We start from the raw sequence: 24,907 nt of genomic DNA on the forward strand, positions 1-24,907 counted from the left end.
AATAGTTAGAATAGAATAGTTTTATAGAAAGAGTTTTATAGCTGGAAGTGTGAGAGGAAATGGGTTCTTGACTTTATATTATAGAAAATGGAGCAAAAGAGGAACAAAAGAAAAATGTTAAGAGAAAATGCCCCGAGACCGTGGGACTCCTAGCTAGGTCCCCAGTACTCTCTCTACAGACAACCTGATAGATATTTCCTCATTGGAACTGCATCCACAGTAGTGTAGATTTTGAGATCTGCTTGAGAACTTCAGGAATCACTATCTTACAAGCGCAGGAGGGCATATTAGTAATCCTCTCCAGAGACTGAACTGCAGGATGTTGTGCAAGGCTAAGAAAATGAAATCGTTTGGAAAAAAAACCAAAAACAGCACAAATTTGGGTCACTTGAATCTTTGATTAGTGCCAGCTGTTTCATGCTGTCCTTAGACAGTTCTCTCCCTCATCTGCCTTCCTCCCAGGGAACGAGTAGTTATGTGGCAATCTTGAGACTCTTCCCACCGATTTCCAAACTTTCTATTTCATTAGGCAGGGAAACTAGAGTTTCTTCTCATAAATATGTTACAGATAATGAAGAACGGTGGTGGAGTTATCTTCTTGTTCTTTTTATTATGTTGAAGAGTGATAGAAGTTCCATCATTAGCAGCTTCTTGTCTAGCAGATGGGTCCCTAGGCACCAAAGCCCCCTATGAGAGTGTCAAACGGGAAAGGTGAGTCGCTCAATGACTTCCTCCTTTGCTCTTCCCAGAGTGCCAGTGGAGAGATGGGATATTGGTTGAACCATCTATTATGACCAATTATTACCAATTCTTTACTGCACCTCCTGAATAGAAGGAGATCAGCTTTGAAGTTGCTTGTAATTTCCATAGTACGTGACACTTTAAAGTTATTGATAGCTGACACATAGGGTATAAACTCAATATCATTTTTGAATTCTTCTTGGAATACCTGTAAATAAAATTTTGCCCTAGTTGCTCTTACTTGTGACTAGGATCCATGATTTCAATAATTAATTTCCTTGCCTTTCTGAATTAAAGACAGTTACCACGAGTGAGTCATGGACTCAGCACTTCAGGAGTGAGGCCTTTAAATTCTGGAAGAGCATTGAGGCTCCAAAGGCTCAAATACCTGGTATATACTTTTGAGGGGCCATTTTTATTTAATATCAATACTTTAAAATACTGTGGGAAATTGCATTTGAAATTGCAATAAATGGGCCAATTCACAAAAAAAAAAAAAATATATGAGGCAAACCAGGGAGAATGTTATGTGACTCCCATAGGTACTCTGGGTTTTCATGATAGTTTATTAAAGACTAGTATACTGGGGCTGGGGTTGTGACTTAGGGGCAGAGTGCTCACCTAGCATGTGCAAGGCCCTGGGTTCAATCCTCAGAACCACATAAAAGTAAATAAAATAAAGGTATTGTGTCCAACTAACTACAACTAAAAAATAAATATTAAAAAATAAAAGACTAGTCTACTGCTTCTATGATACATTGAGCTGATCTTATTAAGGTTAAGAGTAGAGAGGAAGAAGAGGGAGGTCAGAGAGGATCCTAGTCCAGAATCCACAAAGGAGAAACGTGATCATGACTCCTAAATCTCCTTTACTTTATAAGAAAACAAAGTATGTGGTGTGTGCCCTCTGATGTTTCTTCCACCAGATAATATACAACTTAATGACCCAAAAAAAAAAAAAAAAGTCAGAAAAATTCTCCCAAATCCATCCTCTTCAAGTAGTACTAAAGGATCAGTGTGCATTGGCCAGCTTAGCACCTGGGTCTACTGGGGTGGCCTGGACCCTGGTGATGGCCTGGTGTGGAGGCAAGGATGGAGCGTGTGCCATTGTGTCCTGTCTGGAACCCACGACTGTAGATGAAAATCTGGTGCCAGTTGTTATATGAGGCCTTACTTGGGTCTCAGGACCATGGGGCTGACCTGGAACCTGGGTCCATAGAGGCGGTCCTTGAGCTTGGGCCTACGGGAACCAATCCAGGGCTGGGTCTACTGGAATGGGCCTAGACCTTGGGTCTTTTGAGCTGGTCTGTGTCCTGAGTGTGCAGGACCATAGGACTACAGTGACCAGCCTGTGATCACATAGTGCCTGGTTGCCAGCCTTTTGCCTAAAGCTGTAGGTACCAATCTGATGCTGCCTTGGGTCTGAAGCTGTACATGGGGCCAACCTGGCTCTGGACTGGTCTGAAACCTCGTGTGGGCTTAAAGGCGGTTGCTGCTCTTTGTGGCTTGGCATTGACCATGCCTAGGGTCTCCATCTACAGAGGTCGGCCTGGAGGCTGTGTGTGTGGGTACCAGCTGATGACTATGGCTCAGGGGTCTGCCTGGTGCTGGGATTGGTCGAAGCTTCGGGCTTGGGGATCCAGGTAGTGCCAGGGGCTGTCCAGAGCCTAGTGCTTTGGTTCATGGCTACTGGCCTGAAGTCTGGAGCTGTGGTCACCTGGCCAGTGTGGTTTGATTGGACAGGCCTGGCACTGAGGTCTGAAACACAGTCCAGTGCTCATGTTCTCCTTCCCCTTTGTGGAGTGGATCACTCTCCGTACTGGACTGCCTGAGAACAGGGCAGGCGGGAAGATGCAAGGAGATGTAAAACAGCCCTTCCTGCTCTCTTCATTGAATTTCTGTTCTACTCCTGGGTGCTTAATATTTAAGGATTTTCTAAGTATTTTTATTAATGTATTTCTGTTTGTTCATAAAGCATACTGCATAACATTTCAGCCTTGTAAAGTGTACCGAGTCTTCTATTTCACCAGTATCTTTCTCTGTCCTTCTCGGGCTTTTGTAAATATTTTCACTATGTTTTGGTTTTCAGCAGTTTGGCTGTGATGCTAATGGTTTGATTTTTTTTTTTTTTTTTTTGTATCTTGATTGCTTAGAGTTGATTGATTCCTGTTTTTCAGTAAGTCAATGGCTCTACATGTATGTAATTTTTAGCATTATCTTTTTAGAAATCTTTTCTTCTTTCATTTTCTTGAGTTTAAAAATACTTCAGTGAGTTTTATTTTTTTTAAAATTTTTGAAGTTATATATGGAGATTCCTCTTTCTTTTTTTTTTTAATTTTTATTAGTTATTGACAGACCTCTATTATTTTATTACTTACATGTGGTGCTGAACATCGAACCCAGTGCCTCACACAGGCTGGGCAAGTGCTCTACCACTGAGCCACAACTCCAGTCCGTCCTTCCTTCCTTCCTTCCTTCCTTCCTTCCTTCCTCCCTCCCTCCCTCCCTCCCTCCCTTCCTTCCTTCCTTCCCCTTACTGGCATAAGAGGGTTCTGTTATTTTTGCAATGTTCATTTACCTTCAACTTTTTTCTCTCTGTACCTCTGAATAGACAGTATAACAATTTTTACTTACTCTGTCTTCTGCAGTCTTCAATTTGCTCTTAAGCTAATTCAGTTAAGTTTTAAATTTTAGTTACTAAAATGTTCTGTTCCGGAATTTCTATTCACCTCTTATAATTTCCACTTCTCTTGTTTAGATGTTCACTTAATGTTATAACATATTTAACTCTAATTATTTTAGCCTGTCTTACTTTTCATTTTTGCACATATTGACAGTATCTGCTGGAAATCTTTGACAAACATAAGACCTAGGCCATCCCAGGATCATTTTATATTGGCTAAAAGATGGGCCTAGTGATTTTAGAGTATGTATTTAAATTTTTAATAATGTCTCAGGAAAACTTTGGATCATTTTTGAAATCTGCCATTTTTCAGGTACTGATTCTGGCTATTTTTTTTTCATAGTTGTTTTAATTATTGTCTGAGCATTCACAATTGTAAGTTTATTTTTTATTTCTTATTACAGTTAATTGATATGAATCCTAAAAAATTTCTTTGCTCAATATTACTTCAGTAGAACTCAGACTATCTGAATCAGTTGAGGCTCAATTTCAGGCTTTGTTAGGATAGACAGAGACAGTTGTTAGTCTGCTATATAACCTTTGCTCTTCTTTTATTTTTCCTTAAAAATGTTTACAGTTAACATTTATTTGGGGCGCTGGGGTTGTGGCTCAGCGGTAGAGCGCTGGCCTCACATGTGCAAGACCTTGGGTCCGATCCTCAGCACTACGTAAAAATAAATAAGTGAAATAAAGGTATTGTGTCCAACTACAACTAAAAAATAAATTAAAATTTTTTTTTATTTTTTTAAAAAATTTATTAGTTCTTCTTAGTTATATATGGCAGTAGAAATCCTTTTTGATACAATTACACAAGCACAGAATATGGAATATATCTTATTCTAATTAAGACCCCATTCTTATGGGGTTCTATTGTGAACTGAGCTGTTATAACCATTGATGTGGTTATATGTCAATCCTAAGATGTAACTTTCCTGTTTTGTTAGTTTGACACCCAGTTTTTACCAGATGGGTCACTATTCCAGCAATATCCTGTATTTTCTGCACTATTTTCACATTTACCTTTCTTTTCTGTTCTCAACCCCAAAGCAGATGCTCTCTGTAGATGTCACATTTTCTCATCCCTTAGATGTGCAACCACAGGACTCAGCTAATAAGTGGGATCCGTCTCTGTATTTCTTCCTTTTCTCAAGATGCCAGCTCTTAGGTGTCATGAGAAGTGGTACTTTCCTCTTATGCCCAGCGTGACTGCCACAATTTCCCAAATGCCCATTAGCCTTATCAGAAAATCTTCCCAGGTATCTGGGAGAGTTGTAGAGCTTGCTTTGTGAATTTGAGCTCTTATCTTTAAGTTGTATATTGTTCAAAGCATGAGAACTGTCAATTCATGTTATTTTGTTGAATTATATTATTGCTATGGTGTTATGGTTTGGAAGTGAGGTGTCCCCCCAAAGCTCATGTGTGAGACGATGCTTAGAGGTGAAAATGGGGGCTGGGGACATGGCTCAAGCGGTAGCGCGCTTGCTTGGCATGCGTGCGGCATGGGTTCGAGCCTCAGCACCACATACAAACAAAGATGTTGTGTCCACTGAAAACTAAAAAGTAAATATTAAAAAAAAAAAAGAGGTGAAAATGGCTTAGAGGTGAAGTGCCTGTGTTATGAAAGCCTTAACACAATCAGCGTGTTGATGTCTGATAGGGATTAACTGAGTGGTAACTGTAGGCTGGATGTGGCTGGAGGATGTGGGCCCCTGGGGGCATGCCAAAGGAGCAGACATTTGGTGAGCTGAGTTGAGTCTCCCTCTACTTCCTGATCATCATGTGAGCACTTCTTATAAGTACCGCGCGCTAACCGATTGTGCCACTGGAGCTCCAATGAGCACTTCTTTCTACCACATTCTTCTGCCACCATGTTCTACCTCACCTCAAGCTCCAAGGAATGGAGCTGGCTGTTTATGGACTGAGACCTCTGAAACTGTGAGCCCCCAAGTAAAGTTTTCCTCTTTAAAATTGTTCCGGTCAGATCTTTTAGTCACAGCAGCGAAAAAGCTGACTAAAACAGTGGATATGCTACTCTTCTATCACCAGAAAAAAAAGACAGTAGCTACATTTTAAATATTGACTTCATACATTTTATTTCTATAGGCAATACTTACTGTCATGTAGAGTAGGTTTTATTGTAAAACCTAAATTCTTTTCTCTTGACCAACAGAACCCTTTCTCAGGGTACAAGCTTGCCAAGCTTAGATGAATTTAGGAATAACTCTGAAAATCACAATCAGAATGCCGACCCCAAGGCTGATAACCTGTGCTCCACCCCTCATGCCTCACAGCACACAAATCAACCACACCAAAGCAGTGCACTATTGCATTAAAGAGAACATATCTGGCAGTTTGTGGGAAAGATATCCTTTTTTTTTTTTTTTAGAGGAGAAAAAGTTTATTTGGGGCTCATAGTTTCTCCTGTCTCAGTCCATGGCTGGACAACTCCATTGTTCAGGGCCTGAGATGAACAGAACTTCATGGCAGAAGAGCTTGGTAAAGGAAGGCTATTCAGCTTATGGCATCCAGGAAGAAGCCAGGGACAAATATACTCCAAGGTCATATTCCCAGTGACCTACTTCTTCCAGCCACACCTACAATTACAAACCTGTAGTCCATTCAGCTATCAGTGGATTAATTCAGCAAATGGATTAATCCACTGATTATGTAAAAACCCTAATCATGATCTAAAATCCTTCCTCTGAACCTTGTTATATTGAGGATCATACTTACAAAGCATGAGGTTTTTATTTGGGGGCAGGGGTACTCTTAGATTGAAACTATAATATCCTTTTAAAGATTTTTTTATTTGAATTTTTACATTATGAATATTATAAAAGCAAAAAGTAGTTTTACAGAAAGGAAAATAATAAGAAAGTTTTATAAAAGAAAATAACAATTCAAATGTAAAACTCTTAATATGGTTGGGTATTGCCCCTGATGCTATTGTTTACATGAAAGTCTCAACTTTAATCGTATCACTGTTGAAGACACTGAAATGATTTATAGGGAAGTTCTGTACTTCAAGTTCCAGGCTTAAATTAGCATTGCTTTCTCTCTTCTTGTTCTTTGCCCTCTTGATGACCTTGAAGAGAGGTAAAGAAGACACAGTGAGATCCCAGCCATCGAGGAAAAGCCCTGCATTTCTGTGGCCCGTCAGTGTCTGTTCATCTCATGGGCCACACCAGTCCCTTCCCTTCTCTCAAAGGCTGTTGATTTTTGCTCACTTTTCTTCTTTATGGTATTATTCAATATTAAGTGAGTGCTTTCCCGTCATCTGGAGCCTCATGACCATCGTGGGTGTATTTGAACAGGACAGGAGTTCCTCAAAAGTGGTGAAGGGGAACTATAAGTAAAGAGGAAGAGCTACTTTAATCAGCGTGCAGCACTGATTGGATCAGAAAAGGGGAAGGAGGCGACCTAAAGAATTGTTTCCTCGGTGCTCTCCTCTGATTAGCAGGTAGAGGTAGAATACATGGGTTCTTGCATTAAGGCATGTCTCTGTGTCACAATCCATTAATATTTCTACTTGGACTGTTTATATGTGAGTTTAGCTCTCATTAGTTTTATCAAGAATCTCCTGGTGGACCCTTGTGTGGGTTGGTATGTGGGAATGTGTTTGTTTGGGTCTGAGACAGAGAACATGATACCATGTGGAATCAACCAGCTATTTTGCTATGGGCCGGGACACGCATTTCCCTAAAAGATGGCACCTTTTGCTTTAAGATGAAGTTATTCCAAATCCCTGGGGATCCCTTGGTCATCTGTGTCTGGCATGAGCTATGTTGACCTTCTTCCTCTTTCAACTTGTTTTTATTGCCTATTTTTCTATTTTCCATTTCACCTTTGACCTCCCTGTTTGCATTTGTTCACTCTCATTGGTAGTATCCTTTATCTCCAGCCACTCCTGTCTTTCTTATGACTCTTTCTTCACTGTTTGATAGTCTCATTCATCTCGCCTAAGAATCTGCTTCTGGAACCAGACAGCCTTGGCTGGATCTCAGTTCCTCCGTTTATAGGCTATGTCAGAGCATGTTACAGTTTCTGAGTGTCAGAATCTACATCTATGAAATGGATACAATTACTATAGCTCTATCATGGTTTCAAATCTCAGCACATAATGAGTATTCAGCAGGTATTTTCTATTAATATAAGTGCAATGTTATTATACTATTATTAATTTTTGATATTATTATCCAAAGGAATGATTTTAGCATGTATCTCTAAACTTAAAAATATGTACATCTCTAGCACAAAATTACTGTTTGGTTCTACAGATGTACATCCAGATCTACAGATCTTCATATTGATCAATGGATATTTCTTGGCTATCATATAGACAGCTCAAATCAACATGTTTTCATTTCCCAGCACATGTTTTTCCCCTGCATTCTCCATGTTAGTGATTTGCAGAACCATTTAACATTATCTTGGAATCATGCTTGAATGTTCCTTGAATCTTTTCTTTCTCACCATCAGCACTTAGTCACAAACTCATAATCTTCCTGCAAAGGACACTTTTTCCCTCCATTAGTTCCAAACTTATTTGACTTTCCCTTTGTCCTGAGCAGTTTATAAATCATTGCCTTGAGCTATGTGAAACCCTGGATGACAAAGCGCTGTTTCTGGGATCCACATGGTTACCAGGGGAATGCCCAGATTTGCAAGATGACTTCCTTTGACAGGGGAAATTCTGTGCTTGTCATTGAATTCACTAAATCAAAAAGTCAGGATTTTAAATCCCAGCCCAGAGATGGATATAATCTATTAAGCCCCAAACATGTGGTTTCCCCCCATTTCATCCTGTTTATCTCAAGAAGTTCTTCACACTGAAACTCTTTGTTGTTCCTAACTATAAAATAAACACACAGGCTTTCCTTCCTTTGTTAGATCCAGTTTCTACCAGAACTGCTCACCCACTACCCGCCCCCCAATCCCCCTCCACCCCTGCTTTTCTCTTTTAAATGAGTCTTTGTCTTATTTTTATAATTTCTACTTATTTTTCTCAATCTGGCTCACCGCCTGCATTCAGTTAACTGTCCATCCACTGGGACAAGGACACCCCCCTTCTTTTAACTTGTACAACCCATGTTTATTGAGGTGCTCTTCACTTAGCAAAAATATACATATCTTAGCTATACAGCAGATCTCCCCTTCTTAAATAGAATTCTGAAATATCCTCCTGTGGTGTTTTGGTAAACTAGCTGCCTGCTTTTTCAAAGCCCTGATATATATATATATATATATATATATATATATATATATATATATATATATATATATAGCTTTTGCAGATTTTGGTGGCGTGAGTACATCTGACATTGCTAATTACAAAATGCCAAAGTTTTAATAAACACTTTTAAAAATTTCTGGTTATTTAACAAACATAGTATATGAGCAGATACTAGATGTCACTGCTTCTGATTCTGTAACAATGGTCCACTTCACTTTTTGAATCTAGCCCGCCTTGCTCTGAGGAGACAGTTTTCCTTTTTCCTCTCCTCCTTCTCCCCCTCCCTAACCTGGGGGTGGGGAACAAGATCATCTTGAGTTCTGGGTGCTCCACAGGAAGGAGAGGTTGGCCCGGAGGATCCACCAAGAGAATATCTCCCAAAGTAACAAGTGAATCCTCACATATCATCAGGGTGCCTGGGACCCCCTGTCAGGGTACACCTGGAATATAGCCTTTGAATAGCTCCTTTGAAATCCCCCTGTTCCTTCTGATGGGCAGCATCACAGCCTCTGGGACAGGAGTCCCCTGTGTTTGTCCTTTACCAGCAAAGCAATAAAACTTTTTTTTTTTTTTTCCTTTTTCTCAAAATCATGTCCTCATTATTGAATTGGCATCGGGAACAAGGACCAAGCTTTTGATTACAATACCTGTCTCCGAACCTAGTTTCTTTCTAAGGTCTTTCTAACATGGTTACCAGAATCTTTCTTTTTGCAAAAATGTCAAAGTCCTCAGGCTGTTTTGTTTCAGAGCTTCCCATCAGATCTATATATCTCCATGTGAGAGGAGATAGGAAGAATCGGGCATTCTTAAAATCTTACAAATGTGACAGTGGTCCCTTCACCTTCTGAATATAGCCCTATTGCTCTAAGGTTTATTTTTTAAAAGAACATGTTTGGTTTTGTTTTTATCCTCTCTTCTAACCTCTCCCCCTCCCCTAACAAGATTAGGGAGACAGTGTTACCCTTTCTTCCCCTAGTTAATTGACCTTGAACACACCTGCTACAGGAAGGAGGTGCCTGCTGAGGAGCTGGGAGGTGAATAACTCCCAAATTAACAAGTGAATTCTAACATGCTATTGGGGCGCCCTGGGACCCCCTATCAGAGCACATCTGGAATGTAACCTTGAAGAGTTCCTTTAAAACCCTCTGTCCCTCCTGATGGGAGAGTCACACACAATTAAAACAGCATTTATTGGTATTGGGGATAGACGGTTACACACCTTTCAGTGATTTTCACAATTAATTTCCCATTTTATATTTCTGACAAAAAAACCAAAAAAAAAAAAAACCATTTACCTAGCATTTTGTTTTTGTTTTTTTAAATTATTTGGCCTCATCTTCCTATGGTGTTCCACATCTACTGAGTTTGAGCTCTGCAGAATTTATAGAGCTAGTTTATACTTTAGAGAATTTGCCTTAGTCATTTTCCCCTGGATTAGAAAAATAATACCTATCTAGATTAATTTCTCATCATGTCCTAGCAGTGAGATAAATAATATACATTCATTTTCTCCCTTAATGTTCAAAACAACCCAAGAAAGTGGAGTGCTCCATTATTTTAGCAGACCAATTACACTATTTCCCCCAAATCAGTCAACTGGTGAGTGTTGAAGGCAGGATTCAAATCAGATGTGTCTTATTTAAAACCCTTGTTCTAGATCATTATTGAAAATGACTTCTTAATTTCATGAGATATTTTATTATTCAGCACAATTATAATATTCTTTTGAAACCCATACAAATGTCATTTCCTTAGTATCTTTTTTTTTTTCTTTCATTTTTTGGTACTGGGGATAGAACCCAGGGGCACTCTACCACTGAACACGACCCCAGGCCTTTTTATTTTTTATTTGACACAGGGTCTCACCAAGTTGCCAAGGCTGGCCTCAAACTTGTGATCCTCCTGCCTTAGCCTCCCCAGTTGCTATGATTATAGGCATGAGTCACTGCACCTGGTTCCATTTCCTTAATATCTTGTGAAACAAGAAAAACCTTCTACTCAGAAACGAGGGCGAGGGCATTATTTGAATCCTCTTACCCACTGAACTGTTCACGTAGCACACTAGGAAGATGGTTTCTCAAATGCTAAAAAAACCTGATTTCCCTTTTGGCAAACTTATGCTCTGTCTAGTTCCTACCTTAATGAAACTGTGATCTCCACACACCAGTGTTAGCTTCTTGTTGATTGTTCTCAGTTGAAAGCAGAAGAGTCGAAGTTTATTCCCTTCATCACACTGGATATTGTGCCATTTCCCACTCCCCATCACGTCTATCTTTCCTGTATTATCTTGTATTTCATAGATTGTGTTCTTCTTGTTCACTTTTTTCTGTGAAAATGAAATGAACATTCAGTTTCAGAAAATACATCATATGTTTAAGAAAACTTTTGAGACAAAGTCAATACAAAATGTAAGAAGTCGATTATAGGCATAGATCTACATGTAGCTTGGCAAGATCTTCTCAAATAAAGTTGCTTTTCTTTGCCTGTTTTCCTAATTTTTGCTTTTCTTCTTCTAGGCATTTTCTAACAATTCTAGAACAATGAATTTTCTTCCTGGTCTCTAATGCTTCCTCCTCAGGAATAGATTTGATTCCTTTTAGAAAACCTGGAATTAATGTGATCATAGGTCTAGTGAACTTCTATGGCTCCTCTGTTTATGCAGATATAAATGGACATTTGTTACTACTGTTCAACAGGGGATCTATATAACAATGAAGTTCTAGTGACTTCCTAATGCTTTTTGAAACCTTCTCCATTGACTTATTTTTTTCCAATAACATTATTCCAGGTAACCTATGTTCTTCACTTCATACTGCATAGAGTCGCACACATTAAGCTGTTATTCATCAACTTTATAATTGCATAAATAAGGATCTTCTCTTAAAAAGGGTATAATAAATAATCAATATAAAATGAAGAGGCAATATTAAAAGACAGGCATATACAGTTATAAAGCAGTTAAGTTTATAAGATGTTAGTTGAGTTTCACAAAAGTTTGTTAATTTTTTTATCGATTGAATGCAGAATACTGATGCTCTGGATTTGAGCATTGATCTGTCAGTGAAATGTCTGTATTATTTTTTTTAGATGAGGAGATTAGATTAACTTGCCTTTCAAATATCATGCCATACAATAATTCTAAATTGTTCAATAAACTCTTCATGAATTATCGATGAAATAAGTAAAATACAACAGATATGACTGAATGATTAGATCATTGCCTATTAAATGTTTTTGCACTCAGGAGAATATAATCAATCCATTTATTCCTCTGAATGCATGTTACAAGCAGAATTCATCCTTTTTTGGGCGATCCATTCGTCAAACAAAAGGAAAGTGGAAAAAGAAGGAAGGAAGGAAATAAGTGAGGAATTATATAGTTGCAATAGAGTTCAAAGGAATAAGACTCCAAGAATATCTTTCTGTGCCATGCATTGTCCTTGCTCACTGTGACTGTGGATAGGTAATGATAACTAGGGAAATGAGACTTCTTAGTGAAACTTTTGCAAAGAATTTTCTGGGAGGAATTTTGGGAAATAGTAGGTTAAAAGGTCACCTAGTCCTATTTCCCCTTCTGTGTCTGTAGTCGGGGTAGAATCCTAGGATCCAACATTTAGCCAGTAAGCAGACATTTAATTTCAAATGTTGGTGGAGAAAAATAAAAAAGCAATTCTAAAAAAAAGAAAAAAAAAAACTTACCGTATGTAGCATAAACAACCCATACACTAATGTTCCTGGTGCTTGTTTATGAAGATGATCGATCTTGGGAGTTTCGTTTGCTCTCTTGATAACACTGTTGGGGACCTCGATCTTTTGGTCAAGACCAGCTTCAGACACAACTGATACGTCATTTACCTCCAGGATTCCTTTGCACTCAAGGTAATTAGAGATAGTAATGACCTTATTTTTTGTAAATTTCTCTTTCAGGTTGGTGTTGAAAACCTTCACTTGGAAAAACTGATTCTCAGTAGCCACTGTGGCGTGGAACATTGAACTTCTCCCCTCTTCGGCAGACTCATATTCAAATGGGTCTGTTGCTTTCAGCACCATCACGATCGTTGGGCCTTTGTGGAGGACACTTCTTCTGGAAGCCAAATGACATTGGGCCTTTTTCTGATGCTAGGTTGAACAGACACAGGGAAATAAATCTACAAGTTCAGGAGGAAATATAAAAATCACCTTTCAGTGAGAAAAATTTCAATCCCAACATTGGGCCCAGCAACTTTCATGAATAATTAGAGCTAGAGATATGTTAGAGAGGAAGGAAAGGTTAATGAATCCGTATAGTTAAGGCGAAAGATTTATACGATCTGAAGAGAAACCAGAGTATGAATCCGTATAGTTTATCTAGAGGAAGTATGAAGCAGCCGACAGCAGGCGTGGAAGTTAAAATGCTCCCACTGAAACAGAATGTCTTTCCAAAGCAAAGCAGGACCCTCAGCATGAACAGTACAGGTGGGAGATGATGAAGACATTTTTATGAAGCACTGAACTCATAGATTGCAATATAATAAGTAACAAATTCAAGTCTATTCTTTATTTACTTAAGTGACACCCCCCAATACAAAAAAAGAAAAAAAAGGAAAAAAGAAAAAAAGAAATTGAGTAGTGTTGAAAATGGAGAAGGATAATTATCAGGTTAACAATCTCAAAAAGTTTTTGGTTACCAGTAGAATACTCAGGGCCATTTTGAGAGTTCAAATTGTAATAGCTCTTCCCAGGAAATAATTGTCTATTACAAGTGCTGAGAAAGGCATTGGCTGGCTTGATATCTCCTATTTTTAAATAGGCTTAGGCAGAGGTATTCTGTTCAGAGCCATATCCTTAAACCAGGTAGATAGCTTTCCTTAAAACCAGGGATAGACTCCAATCTCTTTTCTCCACAGTGGTCTGGGCTCACTGAATTTCAGCAGAGTGTTTTAACAGAGAGGAAGTTGGCTGATCTGTAAGAGAAAGTGTGTGGGGAAATAATAGGCTCTGAACTTCACAGGTGCAAGTATATAGAGATGTTAATTGTCCTTACTTACCAAAGCACTGCAAATGCTCTGCCCTGGTAGTACACTATGCACAGTATTCACCTGAGGGTGATTGGACTTGGATTTGACTTTTTATTAGTGTAACCAATTACTCTAGCACAAGGAATGCTTTTCTTTTTTTTTTTTTTCCTTAATATTTACGTCTTAGTTTTCGGCGGACACAACATCTTTGTTTGTATGTGGTGCTGAGGATCGAACCAGGGCTGCCCACATGCCAGGCGAGCGCGCTACCGCTTGAGCCACATCCCCAGCCCCACAAGGAATGCTTTTCCAAGAGCAACATTGTTAGTAGTATTGACTCAGACATAAGAAAAGCATTACTAACAACGAAATTCAAATTGACAAGAAAATTGTAGTGCATGCATAAAAGAAATGATTCAACACTCTACTGGACATAAAGGACTTCCAGTGGACACAGTACAAGCATGTCCATGAGAAGGGCACTGTGGTTGGGATAGTGGAATATCAATCTATAGAAAATTATTTTTAAGACAAATTACATTTATGCATGTCAACATTATATAGTCATTAAATAACCATTTATATTTTTATTTAAGGACTTAGAAAGGTATTCCCGATATGTTAAATGAATAAGGAAAGTAACTAAATACTAATCATGGTAGGATACTCTACTGGGAAAATTTACTATAGAGTATGAAGAAAAATATCTGATTTTTTTTTTTTTTTTTTTGGTTCTGGGAATGGAACCCAGGGCCTTGTACAAGTGAGGCAAGCGCTCTACCAACTGAGCTATATCCCCAGCTCCAAGAAAAATATCTGAAAAGACACAAAGAAAAAAGTTGGTAGGATGATAGCTAACTAAAAATTAGGTTTTTGGGTTTTTTTGCTTGACTGGTTGTAAGTAATCATGTGTTACTTGTGTAGGAAAAAAACAAGAAAGAAAGAATGTTGATGGTGTTGTGATTTTCCTTCTGTTACCCATCTTTCTTATCCAGAATCTTCAGTACATATTCTGGAAAAAAAAATACTACCTCTCTTTAAAATAAAAGTAGATTTTTTTATGTGTTATTAAACTGACACTGATTCTAAAACTTGTAAAAATGGAAAAGTCTGATTTGAAAGTGGCACAACTTAATCAGAGCATTCATTTGTAATAATGGTCATAACTGGAGAGGGGAAAAAATTGAGATGCTATCCAAGTGAGCCCCATCATTTTTTTTCCCCTGGTCTGGATAGAATCTCAGGCAGGAGTTCTCAAGGACAGGGTATCAATATTGGGATTCAGAGGGTGATTAGGTTTGGTCACCTAAGGGTTTTCCAGGTGGAGGAAATACATGGTGCGCAGAAATTCTGAACAAGATGGGAACATGGTGTGTGTTGAAGAAAATTTAACAGATTATTCAACTAAGAGAAGAGATGTGAAAGAGACTGGAAGAGGGGAAAGTGAACATACTCATGCACACACCTAAATCTGCTGGGTTTTACACCTCCCCCACCCTGAGATCAGCACAAGAGAGAAAACTTGCTTCAACAATAATTTCAAATTTGTCAAGTATCCCTGTGGGAGCAAAGGGTCAAGATGCAGTAATTTATATGGAAATATAAATTGGATATATATATGGAATATAATATATGGAATTATATATATATATAATATATAATTATATATATACGCCTTATATATGGAATTATATATATATTATATATATATATATATATACCTTAGAAAGGTGTTCCTGATATGTTAAATGAATAAGGAAAGTAACTAAATACTAATCATTGTAAGATACTCTTGTGGTAGAGTAATTGCTTACATGTCATTGGTTATATGTATTTATTCCCAAGTTGAGGTTTCCATCAGAATTTTGAGGTCTGACGTCTATATTTAGGTTGGGGAAAGTGGAACAAGAAAAGTGTACCTCTGTTGAGGGAGCTCTGAATAGAGTTGATGCTGGCATCTGAGCAGGCAGAAAATGGTCCATGCTTGCGGTCACACTGGCTAGTGTAGAACAGGAAGGATGAGTCTGATCCTCAGGCTTCTTAATTGTTTTGCTTCCAGAAATCTTATTCTTTTTGGTTTCAGTCTTTTCTAAGCTTGCTTTTTTTCTTTTCTGTAAATAGTTTAATTTTCTTTCCTGTTAATGATTCTCAGCAGCAAATGAAGTAGAACACATTTTCATTATTAGGTAGTAGGTTGATTATAAATAAAAATGTTTTTGTAGGATCTGTAGAGTGCAGTCCATCCCCTGGCCAGTTGTAAGACAGGGGCATAAACATTTTCATCAAAGGGAGAAGAAAGAGTTATAAACACCATTCCTCTAGTTACCTCTGTGGTAGAATGGGACTGACTTGGAATTAGAAATTTTTTTTTCTTTTTGTAAACATGGGCAAAGCATTTTTCTATCTGATTTTCAAGTTAACACCTCTCTAAAGGGAATGAAGATATATTTATGTCATGTGGTCAATTATTATGCAGTTCGGTAACTTTAAAAACTTGATGGGAAACTAATGAATAACTGTCTGATAGACTGAATGGAAAAGCCATCGCAGTTCTTCTGGGGGACTTTGAGCACACTTACCTGAGATTCAGGGGTCTTCATTGTGTCGCTGGTGATCGATGTACATGCGACAGGATCTACCTCTTGCTTCTTTTTCACTGGGGTTTTTGGTTTTACTGGGATAGAATTAATTCTCATCACAACAAATGCATTAAAAAGGAACCCATGTAAACCCAGGGCTGATGGGGTAGAATGGCTGAAGCAGTTTCCATACTATTGGCTCTCAGTTCCTGCTGTGGGGCTAGGTAGCTTGTGTCTATCTCTACTGCATTAGCTCAACCTGGCTCAAGGAGACCAGCCATCATAACCCAGGCATCCCCTTCTGCTCCTCAAAGCTTTTTTGGCTCATCCCCTGTGCAGTGTGCTAATCCTTCCTGTCCTCTGATGTATACACACTGCAGTCAGACCTTTTCCAATCCTGTCCTCCTCCTATCTCCTTTGAAAAAGTCACAGTGTTCATGATGCTGACTGGTTGATTCTGTTTTTCATACAATACATTAAAATTATAGAAACAAGTGAAAGGAAAGAGAGTATAGATTTTTGAAGTGAGATATGGTGATTGTGAACTTTGACTTTTTCATTTTTATTTAATTAAGTAACTTTACAAGACAAGAAGTTCACAAGGCTTTGGGGGTCCGTCTTCATTAAGAGTGTTGCCTTACCTTTGTTACGGGAGAGAATAATGATGATGGTATAGTATTGATAAACTGGTTCCAATAATTGGTTAACGGTTATATATAAAATCTAAACCATGATTTTTACACTTTTGATATTTTCTAAACTTTCTCAGGCAGTATGCCCGAAGCCTCTTTCATGAACTTCTTTTAGCTTTTGTTTTTTATTCGTAACCCAAATATACATTCTCTTCTAAATTCACTCGACAGAGAATGCCCTGAGTTATCCACTGGCTGGCATCTGAAGTACCAGCGTCGCTATGGCTTCTGAGACATAAACTGGGAAAAGGGTGTACCGACTTAGACCAAAGTGGGGTTTCATTCAAGGTCAGGCAAGGTGAGCACAAGTAGGGCAGTGTCAAGGAGAAAGTGTTGGGTTTCAATTACCTTTCATCTTCTCTCTTTTGAGTTCTCCGGCAAGTTCCTCAAGCATCGGTATGTCTTTGAGCACCGATATCAGCTTGTTCAGCCCGGCATCATTTTGAAACTTGTCTTCCAACAAGTCAGCAATCTTAATTCTGTTGTACTCATCTTGCATTTTCCTAGTCAGTTTTAATTCTTTGGCCAGTAAGGACTTAACCATGCTAAAGTGATAATCACTGATGACCTCCAATCCTTTCAGGAGAACAATTTTCTTGTATTCATTCACCATTTCTCAAGTTATGGGTGAGCCTATGAGAGAAAATCAGCATAACAATGTTACACATACAAAAAGAAGTTTCAAAAATGGGATATGCCCATGTGAGTGAATGGCCAAAAGTGCGTTCATAACAAGTATAACCACCAGATATATCATTTGGGATATTGGTTGAGACTTGCTGCACTAGGGAAATCTAAAAAAGTTCTTTCCTATCAATGGGGATAGTTGAGTTGTGTCAAGAGTAGTTGTGGTGAAGGGCTATTTTGAAAAGTCAACTGTTGTAATGCTTAGAATATGGGCTGTGTAGTGTTAGACTCAGGCTCAGCTATGGAACCAGGCTAGGTGTCTGTAGGTGTCTGTCAACAGATGAATGGAGAAAACAAATGTGATACAGACACACAGACACACACACACACACTGGAGTCTTAGGCCATAAAGAATGAGATTATGTCATTTGTTTATAAATGAATGGAATTGGAGAACATCATGCTAAGTGAAATAGGCCAGACTCAGACAGTCAGGAGTCCAATGTTTTCTTTCATATGCATAAATTAGAGAGCAAAAAGGGTCAATTTAAAAATATATCTCATGAAAATAGAGGGAAGAACAGTATAGTAGAGTAAGGGGATCAAGGGGGAGGGAAGATGGGGGAGACAGGGGAGGTACTATGGGATGAGACTGAGCAAATCATGCTGTGTGCATGTGTGAACATATAATGAGTCCATATATATGTGTGTGTGTGTGCGTGTGTGTGTGTGTTATAGATGGACACAATACCTTTATTTATTTATTTATTTTTATGTGTTGCCAAGGATCGAACCCAGGGCCTTGCACATGTGAGGCAAGCGCTCTACCGCTGAGCCACAACCTCAGCCCTAAGTTCTACTTTAATGTATAATTATAATGCACCAAATTTAAAAAAAAATAAATGATGTTAGCAACTGAAAAGCTAAAACATGTTTCTGGAATTTGTTGTTGTTTTTGTTCAACACCTTCATTTTTTTATGTAAGTTTAAAGTTATTTAAAATAAGGAGAACGTGCTTGTACATTAACGTGCAGTACACACATTAAAATTAGACCAATACAGAAAAGATTAGCATGGCCCCTGCTCAAGGATGACACGCAGATTCGTGAAGTGTTCCATATTTTTGTCTCTGTGAAGCTGACTAACTCAAACAGAAGAAATTACTATAACCAGTGAAAAACAAACAAACAAAAAAAAACCAAAAAGCAAAATAAAATAAGGAGGACAAAGAGACAAAAATCAGACAAAACCAACTCCCCCCCCCCCAAAAAAAAAGAAAAAGAAATGCATGAAATAACTTTTAATTGTGTTTTTCCCCAAATTCCATATTTGGGAACTTGTCTGAAACACGAAAAAAAAAATGTAAAACCTAAAGTTGTGAATATGTGAGCTTACTTAAAAACAAAACAAAACAACAACAACAACAAAAAAACACTTCAAAAACATCTGATGTAAAGTGGCAAAAGTCCATGTGTAATATTGTAAAATTCCACTTTAGTATAATAGCCACATGTCTAGCTGCAAAATATTAGTTCATATGATTTGGGAGTTGTGTCTTTTATATACTACTAGTCCTTTGGCATAAAACCCTATATATAATGTGTGTATTAAATACATTTTCTTAAGTATTCCAATTTTGGAATTTCATAGTGATCCTAAAGGTTTCAGAGAAGTGCTGCCAATCTAACTTGAAGGCAAAATAATTTTGAAACCGTAACTTTATAGGTAGCCAAAATGGAATTTTGAGTGACATTGACTAACAATGTTAACAATCAGAAGATTGGCATCACAAAAACACCTACCAAACATGCTTTTGTAATAAATATCTAAGAAAGTAACTATATGAGGAAAAAAAAAGTAGTCAAATATGCAGATGCTAGAGAAAAATAGGGGAATAAAGGGGATTTCATGAAAATAGAAGGGAGCTCAGTGGAGCAGAGGAAGGGCATTGAGAGGGAGGGAGAAGGAATAGGAGAAAGGAGGAACTAACTACAAAACACAATTGACCCAATCGTTCTATGTACATATATGAACACACCACAGTGAATTTCACCTTCATGTATTTTCTATAAAGTACCAATTCAAAAATCTATAAGTAAATAGAGGAAAGACCAGTAGAGTGGGGGCAGGGGACAGGGAGGGAGGAGTAGACGGCAAGGAAGTACTGGGGAGTGAAGTGGACCAAATTACATTCCATGTCTGTGTGATTATGTTGAAATGGACCCCGGTATCATGTATAAATATAATGCAGTAATGAAAACTTAAAAAAGTAAATGATGCAGTCTAAAAAGTCAGAGTCCAAAACTAACTTGATCAGGTCTTTCAATGTGTAAAAATAAGACTGTGAACAAAGAGAAAGGAAAGAGGAAATAAATCAAAATGGTGGATTAAAATTAGTGTGAAATGAAGGACTTGAATGCTCACTAATGTAAGGAAAATGCAGATATAAATTTTAAAATATTGACAAAAGGAGAAGGAAGCATAGAAAGAGTCTTATAATTTGAAATAATGGTGGCTGACTAGCCAAAATACATCATTTAAATTAATACACATTAAATGTTAAACCTGTGAAGAGATGAGTTTTCAAAAATTGAATTTAAAAAATCAAATCTATCTACAGATTGTAGACAAAAGTTCATTTAAAAATTCTTAAAATGTTGAAAAAAGTTTCATGATGCAAACAGTATTTTTAAAGTAAGCAGTATATCTCTTTGTGTATTAACTGACTGTAAGAACGGAAGTTTCATTAATGCTACAAGATTTAAGCCCAAGAAAAATAAAACAATTCTAATCATGTATTTACCTAATAGTAATAAATAGATGTTATTTGTTGTCCCTATATGTTTCTTTTTATGACTATAAACAGTAATATGTAGCATATTTCTCTCTTTTTTTCACTATACATTTACATATGCAAAGTGAACAATAGAAATTTAAGCTGAGCATGATGACCTGTGTCTTTAGTCCCAGTGACTCAGAAGGCTGATTTAGGAGGATCACAGATTCAAAAACAGCCTGGGCAACTGTAGTAAGACCCCCATCTCAAAATGCAAAATAAGAAAAGGCTAGTGCTGTAGCTCAGAGTCGGTAGAGTGCATTTGGGTTCAATCAACAGTACCAATAAAATAAAATAAAATAAAAAAGACAACTATAAAAAATTGATAAATCATAATTGAAGCTTGATATTTTAGCTTATCTCTATTACTGAAAAGAGTAAAAAGTCAGAAAAAAATCAGAAAAAAATAATTAATACAGTTAAAAAATTAAATAAAGTTTTAACAAACATTTACATAATTCTGAAACCAACATTAAAAATTTCACATGAATTTCCAAAATTGTTTATATACCAGGATCTAAAAAAAGATAATGCTTTCCAAAAGTTACATATAAATTTTTTATTTAACAACTGTCTTTTGGTACATAAAATATTTAATTGCTTTCAACCACACCTCTTTCATACAAACTCTCACAACTGAAGTTCACCTCTGACTTTGAAGAAAGCAGGGAGAAGTCCAAATATGACTAAAATACTATATTTAATACCAGGATAGAGTAGAGAGATAAAGTAAAAGTTAAATATGTTTATTAATATTAAGGTAGTATGCATTGGGATAACTGGTTATGAAATGGAGGCATTTTTTACTGTTTGTTCTTATGTTTGTAAAAGTGGGATAATACCATATAATCCAACTTTATGTTGAGATGTGTTTTTCCCTTAAAATCATTTCATGATAAGTTTTCATATCACTATTTTGTCTTTTATTCAGGCCTGAAAGGACAATGAAAGCCCTCTCTAATTATCAACTTATGCCAACAAATACTTAGAAAAATTATTTTACAATCTGTTATAATGAAAATGCACTTCGCTTTATTCAGGCCTCAGTGTTGGAGAATAAAGAGGTCTGTTACCTTTCTAAGTGAAGCATGCGAATCAACCCAGCTACTGCAGTTGTCCCTGTTCTCAGCATAACTGATCCCACCCCTACTCCCCTCACCCCACCCCACCCCACCCCACCCGGAAGAGCCCAAACTGATTTCCTCTGGTGATCTTGTGATTTGGGGGAGGTGTCCAGATGGTCTCTATAGAAAGCACCGACAGGACTCACCTCCTTGGAAGTGTCTTCAGCAATAGTCTACCTCTTGAGAGCTTCAGCAGGCGGCTGTTGTTTTGCTTGAGAAATAAGATTTCTTGAAATGTTAAGAAAATAAGATGTTTTCAAAGATCACCAGGAGAAAAAGCACTGGAGAATCACTTAATAACTTGAGCAACACTGGGTGTCTCACACTGCACTCACAGCCCGGGACAGAGGAGATGAAGCACAACAAGGCTCCTCCTATCAATGCTCATAGCTTTCGATTTCCTCAGTCAGAGAAACTGAACTGTGTCCTTCCTGTAACAGCTTAGTAACCACAGAGAGCCAGAGCTCAGCTATGTTTATTTAAAAAAAAAAAAAAAAGAAGAAAGAAAGAAGGAAAACAAATATTTATAGTTGAAAGAATAGAGACATTTGAACTTTCTGGTTTAGCAGACTAACACATGGGACAGGAGGCACAAAGTTCACTTAAATGAAGCTCAAATACCAAAGGGGACATGAATGACCCAGTCACTTCTCCCTCTTCTCCTGCTCCCTGAATGACAGTAGCAGCAAGAGATCTTGATAGAGGTGTCTCTTGCTCTTATAGATGTGCCAAAAAAGAACAGAAGGGAAGGGAAGAAAGGATGGGATGTCACTTACCCTGCTAGGCAGTCACCAGACAATTAGTGATTTTTATCATCCTTAAGTTACAATATGTTTATCAGGTCCTTAATCACTCCTAGGTGGTCAGTGCTGTTCCAAAATTTGCAAGGCTTCATTGTTAAAATGATCTAAGCCATTTATTCACGGTTGAGAAACAAAAGAACTCCTAATATTAGACAAAATGTCAGAAAGAACCTGCATGATCCCCATCCTCCAAAGTACTTTTCCAGAAGGTCACTCAAAGTCCCGGAAGAAGAGCTCCCACCAGGTTGAAACCATAATCCAGAAAATGCCAAGATTCTTCTAAGAGAGGATCTAGATCTAAGACAACAATTGCACAAGCAGAGCAATTGTAATGTCACAGAAAAAAAAATGGGAGGGGAAATCTTGGGGGTGTAGTTGAACCAGACTCTTCCGCCTGCTCTTTCTAAGGCCCAGAACAAAATCTGTTAGTGTGTGAGCCTGAACTGCCCAAGGTGATGTAGGCATTCACTGTTACCTTTCATAAAAATCAACTTTGAGACATATTTATTTTCTTCGTATTTTTTGTCAGATATTCTATGTGTAGAATTTTTCCTAGCTTTATTTAAAAATACTATTGTTGTTTACTTAGCTCTCTTTATTTTAACATTATAAGATGTAAATTTACATCACTTGTATTACTGTTCTCTTTTTTTAGTATAGACACTTAGCAATTTTTCTTATTGGCACTGCTTTTTCCTATGCTCCCTAAGTTTTGTGGGATGTGTATTTATTTCCCTTAATATTCTTTGGCATGTATTTTTTTTAACTTACAGCTGATTTTAAAGTGTATTATATAATTTCAAGATATACGAGAATTTTCTAAATATTTGTCTTAACTTCTTAATCGGTCTTATAATTATGCAATCAATGCTAAAATCACAAATATGGACTTTAATGAAATTCACTGTAGTTCCCTACACACATTTCACTTTGATGTGCAGCTTATTAATTAATTAATTTATTTATTTTTGATACCAGGTATTGATCCCAGGGGTGCTTAACCACTGGGCCACCCCGCAGACCTTTTTTATATTTTATTTAGGGACAGGATCTGTCTGGGCTGCTTATGGCCTCACTAAATTGCTGAGGCTGGCTTTGAAATCTTGATTCCTCTGCCTCAGCCTAGGCCTCCCAAATTGCTGGGATTGCAGGCGTGCACTACTGCACCCAGTATCCCACCTATTTTTATAGTGTTTTTCAAATGATAAGCAGGTCATCTATTTTGAAGATGGTGTAAAGATTTTTCAGTCTTCTTTCTTCTTATTCCGTCTATCAGTATTGAGTTACAGGTTTTAAATATCTTAACTATGATTATTGATTTGTGTTCTACTCCATTTGATGTTGTTTGGTTTTGCTTTGTAATTGGGAAGTCCCGTCATTAGGTGCTTTTATGAATTGTTAGGACTTGGCAACAAATTCACTGAGGCATTTCCTTTTGGCATCGGTCTAAATCTAACTATTCTCTGACTCATGTCAGGACTTGAAAGGAGGCCTTGTTAAGGAGGATTTGAATAAATCCAAAGTTTTCTTAAACTCACTTATTTGCAGGACTCCAGCTCTGACTCATGGTGGAGGCGGGTTTTAGGCTTTGCTTTCATGATAGTCTCTACTTAGCTGCTTGGCCCTACTTCTATCATGTACTCTGGGGCATGCCACTGGACAACAGGGGCTGTGTGTGTGTGTGTGCATTTGCTCTCTTGTTCCTGTGTTGTCTTCTCAACCCCACAGCAGCTGCTCCCTGGTGGGCCTCATGTTATTTCCCTCACATATGAACAACCCAATGTGTGGTGAGTGGGCCACCCCGGCCTAGTTCCTTTCTGTCCAGGTATCCGCAAAGTGGAGCTCTGTATATGTTCATGTATGTATTCCAAGTTTAAGAGAAAGAGGGCTAATTTGATCCAGTGACATTTTTCTGTGACTTTCTTTCTTCTTTTTTTTTTTGTTGATACTGGGAATTGAATTCTACTGGGGTAGCACTATACCACTGAGCCACACCCCAACCCTTTATTTATTTATTTATTTGTTTGTTTGTTTATTTATTAGTTGTAGATGGACACAATATCTTTATTCATTTTTATGTGGTGCTGAGGATTGAACCCAGTGCCTTGCATGTGAGGCAAGTGCTCTACCACTGAGCTATAACCCCAACCCTATCCCAAGCCCATTTTAAAATTTTTTGAGATAGGGTCTCACTAAATTGCAGAGATTGGCTTTGAAAGTGTGTTCCTCTGCCTCAGCTTCCTGAGTGGCTAGGATCACAGGTTTGGCCAGTGCACTTGGCTCTCTTATGAGATTGTTAATAACATTCATCAAAAGGTAAATGTGAAGGAATGACCAAAGGCAGAAAGTCTATCCAGGAAATAAAAGCAAAAACTCTTCCAAACCCGGGGAAAGATAAGTATCCAGATACAGGAAGTCAAAGATCACCAAACAGATTCAATCCAAACCTTACTACCCCTCAGCATATTATGATCAAATGTTACAAATGGACAAGGAGAGGATTCTAAAGCAAGAAAGTAGAAGCAAATAACATATAAAAGGCAGAGCACACTGGTGCACACCTGTAATCCCAGCAGTTTGGGAGGCTAAGAC

General features: G+C 37.8%; 1 protein-coding gene and 1 non-coding gene across 6 annotated transcripts; one reads left to right on the top strand and one right to left on the bottom strand.

Moving 5' to 3' along the window:
• Window positions 1–6,212: 6,212 nt before the first annotated feature.
• Window positions 6,213–22,620, bottom strand: Mnda (myeloid cell nuclear differentiation antigen). Of its 5 annotated transcripts, none has more exons than XM_071618276.1 (8): window positions 22,289–22,616; window positions 21,659–21,740; window positions 17,274–17,558; window positions 16,234–16,328; window positions 15,574–15,765; window positions 12,357–12,776; window positions 10,795–10,983; window positions 6,213–6,509 (listed from the first exon to the last, which is right to left on the bottom strand). In XM_071618276.1, exons 3-8 carry the CDS (start codon window positions 17,536–17,538, stop codon window positions 6,375–6,377), a joined length of 1,296 nt encoding a protein of 431 aa, XP_071474377.1. In that variant the 5' UTR covers window positions 17,539–17,558; window positions 21,659–21,740; window positions 22,289–22,616; the 3' UTR covers window positions 6,213–6,374. The 5 variants fall into 5 exon arrangements, with proteins under 5 accessions (XP_071474377.1, XP_071474376.1, XP_071474380.1 ...); XM_071618275.1 differs by having other exon boundaries at window positions 21,659–21,981; XM_071618280.1 differs by lacking the exon at window positions 6,213–6,509 and adding an exon at window positions 6,516–6,770 and having other exon boundaries at window positions 21,659–21,981; window positions 22,289–22,620.
• On the top strand, window positions 18,571–18,677 carry LOC114104632 (U6 spliceosomal RNA). Its single transcript, XR_003584868.1, has one exon. It is a non-coding gene; the product is annotated as a U6 spliceosomal RNA (small nuclear RNA).
• Window positions 22,621–24,907: the final 2,287 nt, after the last annotated feature.

Source organism: Marmota flaviventris, chromosome 10 (assembly GCF_047511675.1).
Source record: "Marmota flaviventris isolate mMarFla1 chromosome 10, mMarFla1.hap1, whole genome shotgun sequence".
NCBI lineage: Eukaryota > Metazoa > Chordata > Mammalia > Rodentia > Sciuridae > Marmota > Marmota flaviventris.

What these genes read in the sequence shown, in the direction of transcription:
- Mnda (XM_071618279.1), bottom strand. Translation starts at nt 17,538, where the DNA reads ATGGTGAATGAATACAAGAAAATTGTTCTCCTGAAAGGATTGGAGGTC. An exon ending in CAAAAGAGAGAAGATGAAAG is followed by an intron (nt 16,329 to 17,273) that starts GTAATTGAAACC and finishes ATTCTATCCCAG; the next exon opens with TAAAACCAAAAACCCCAGTG. An exon ending in GAGATCACAGTTTCATTAAG is followed by an intron (nt 6,510 to 10,794) that starts GTAGGAACTAGA and finishes CCTCTCTTCAAG; the next exon opens with GTCATCAAGAGGGCAAAGAA.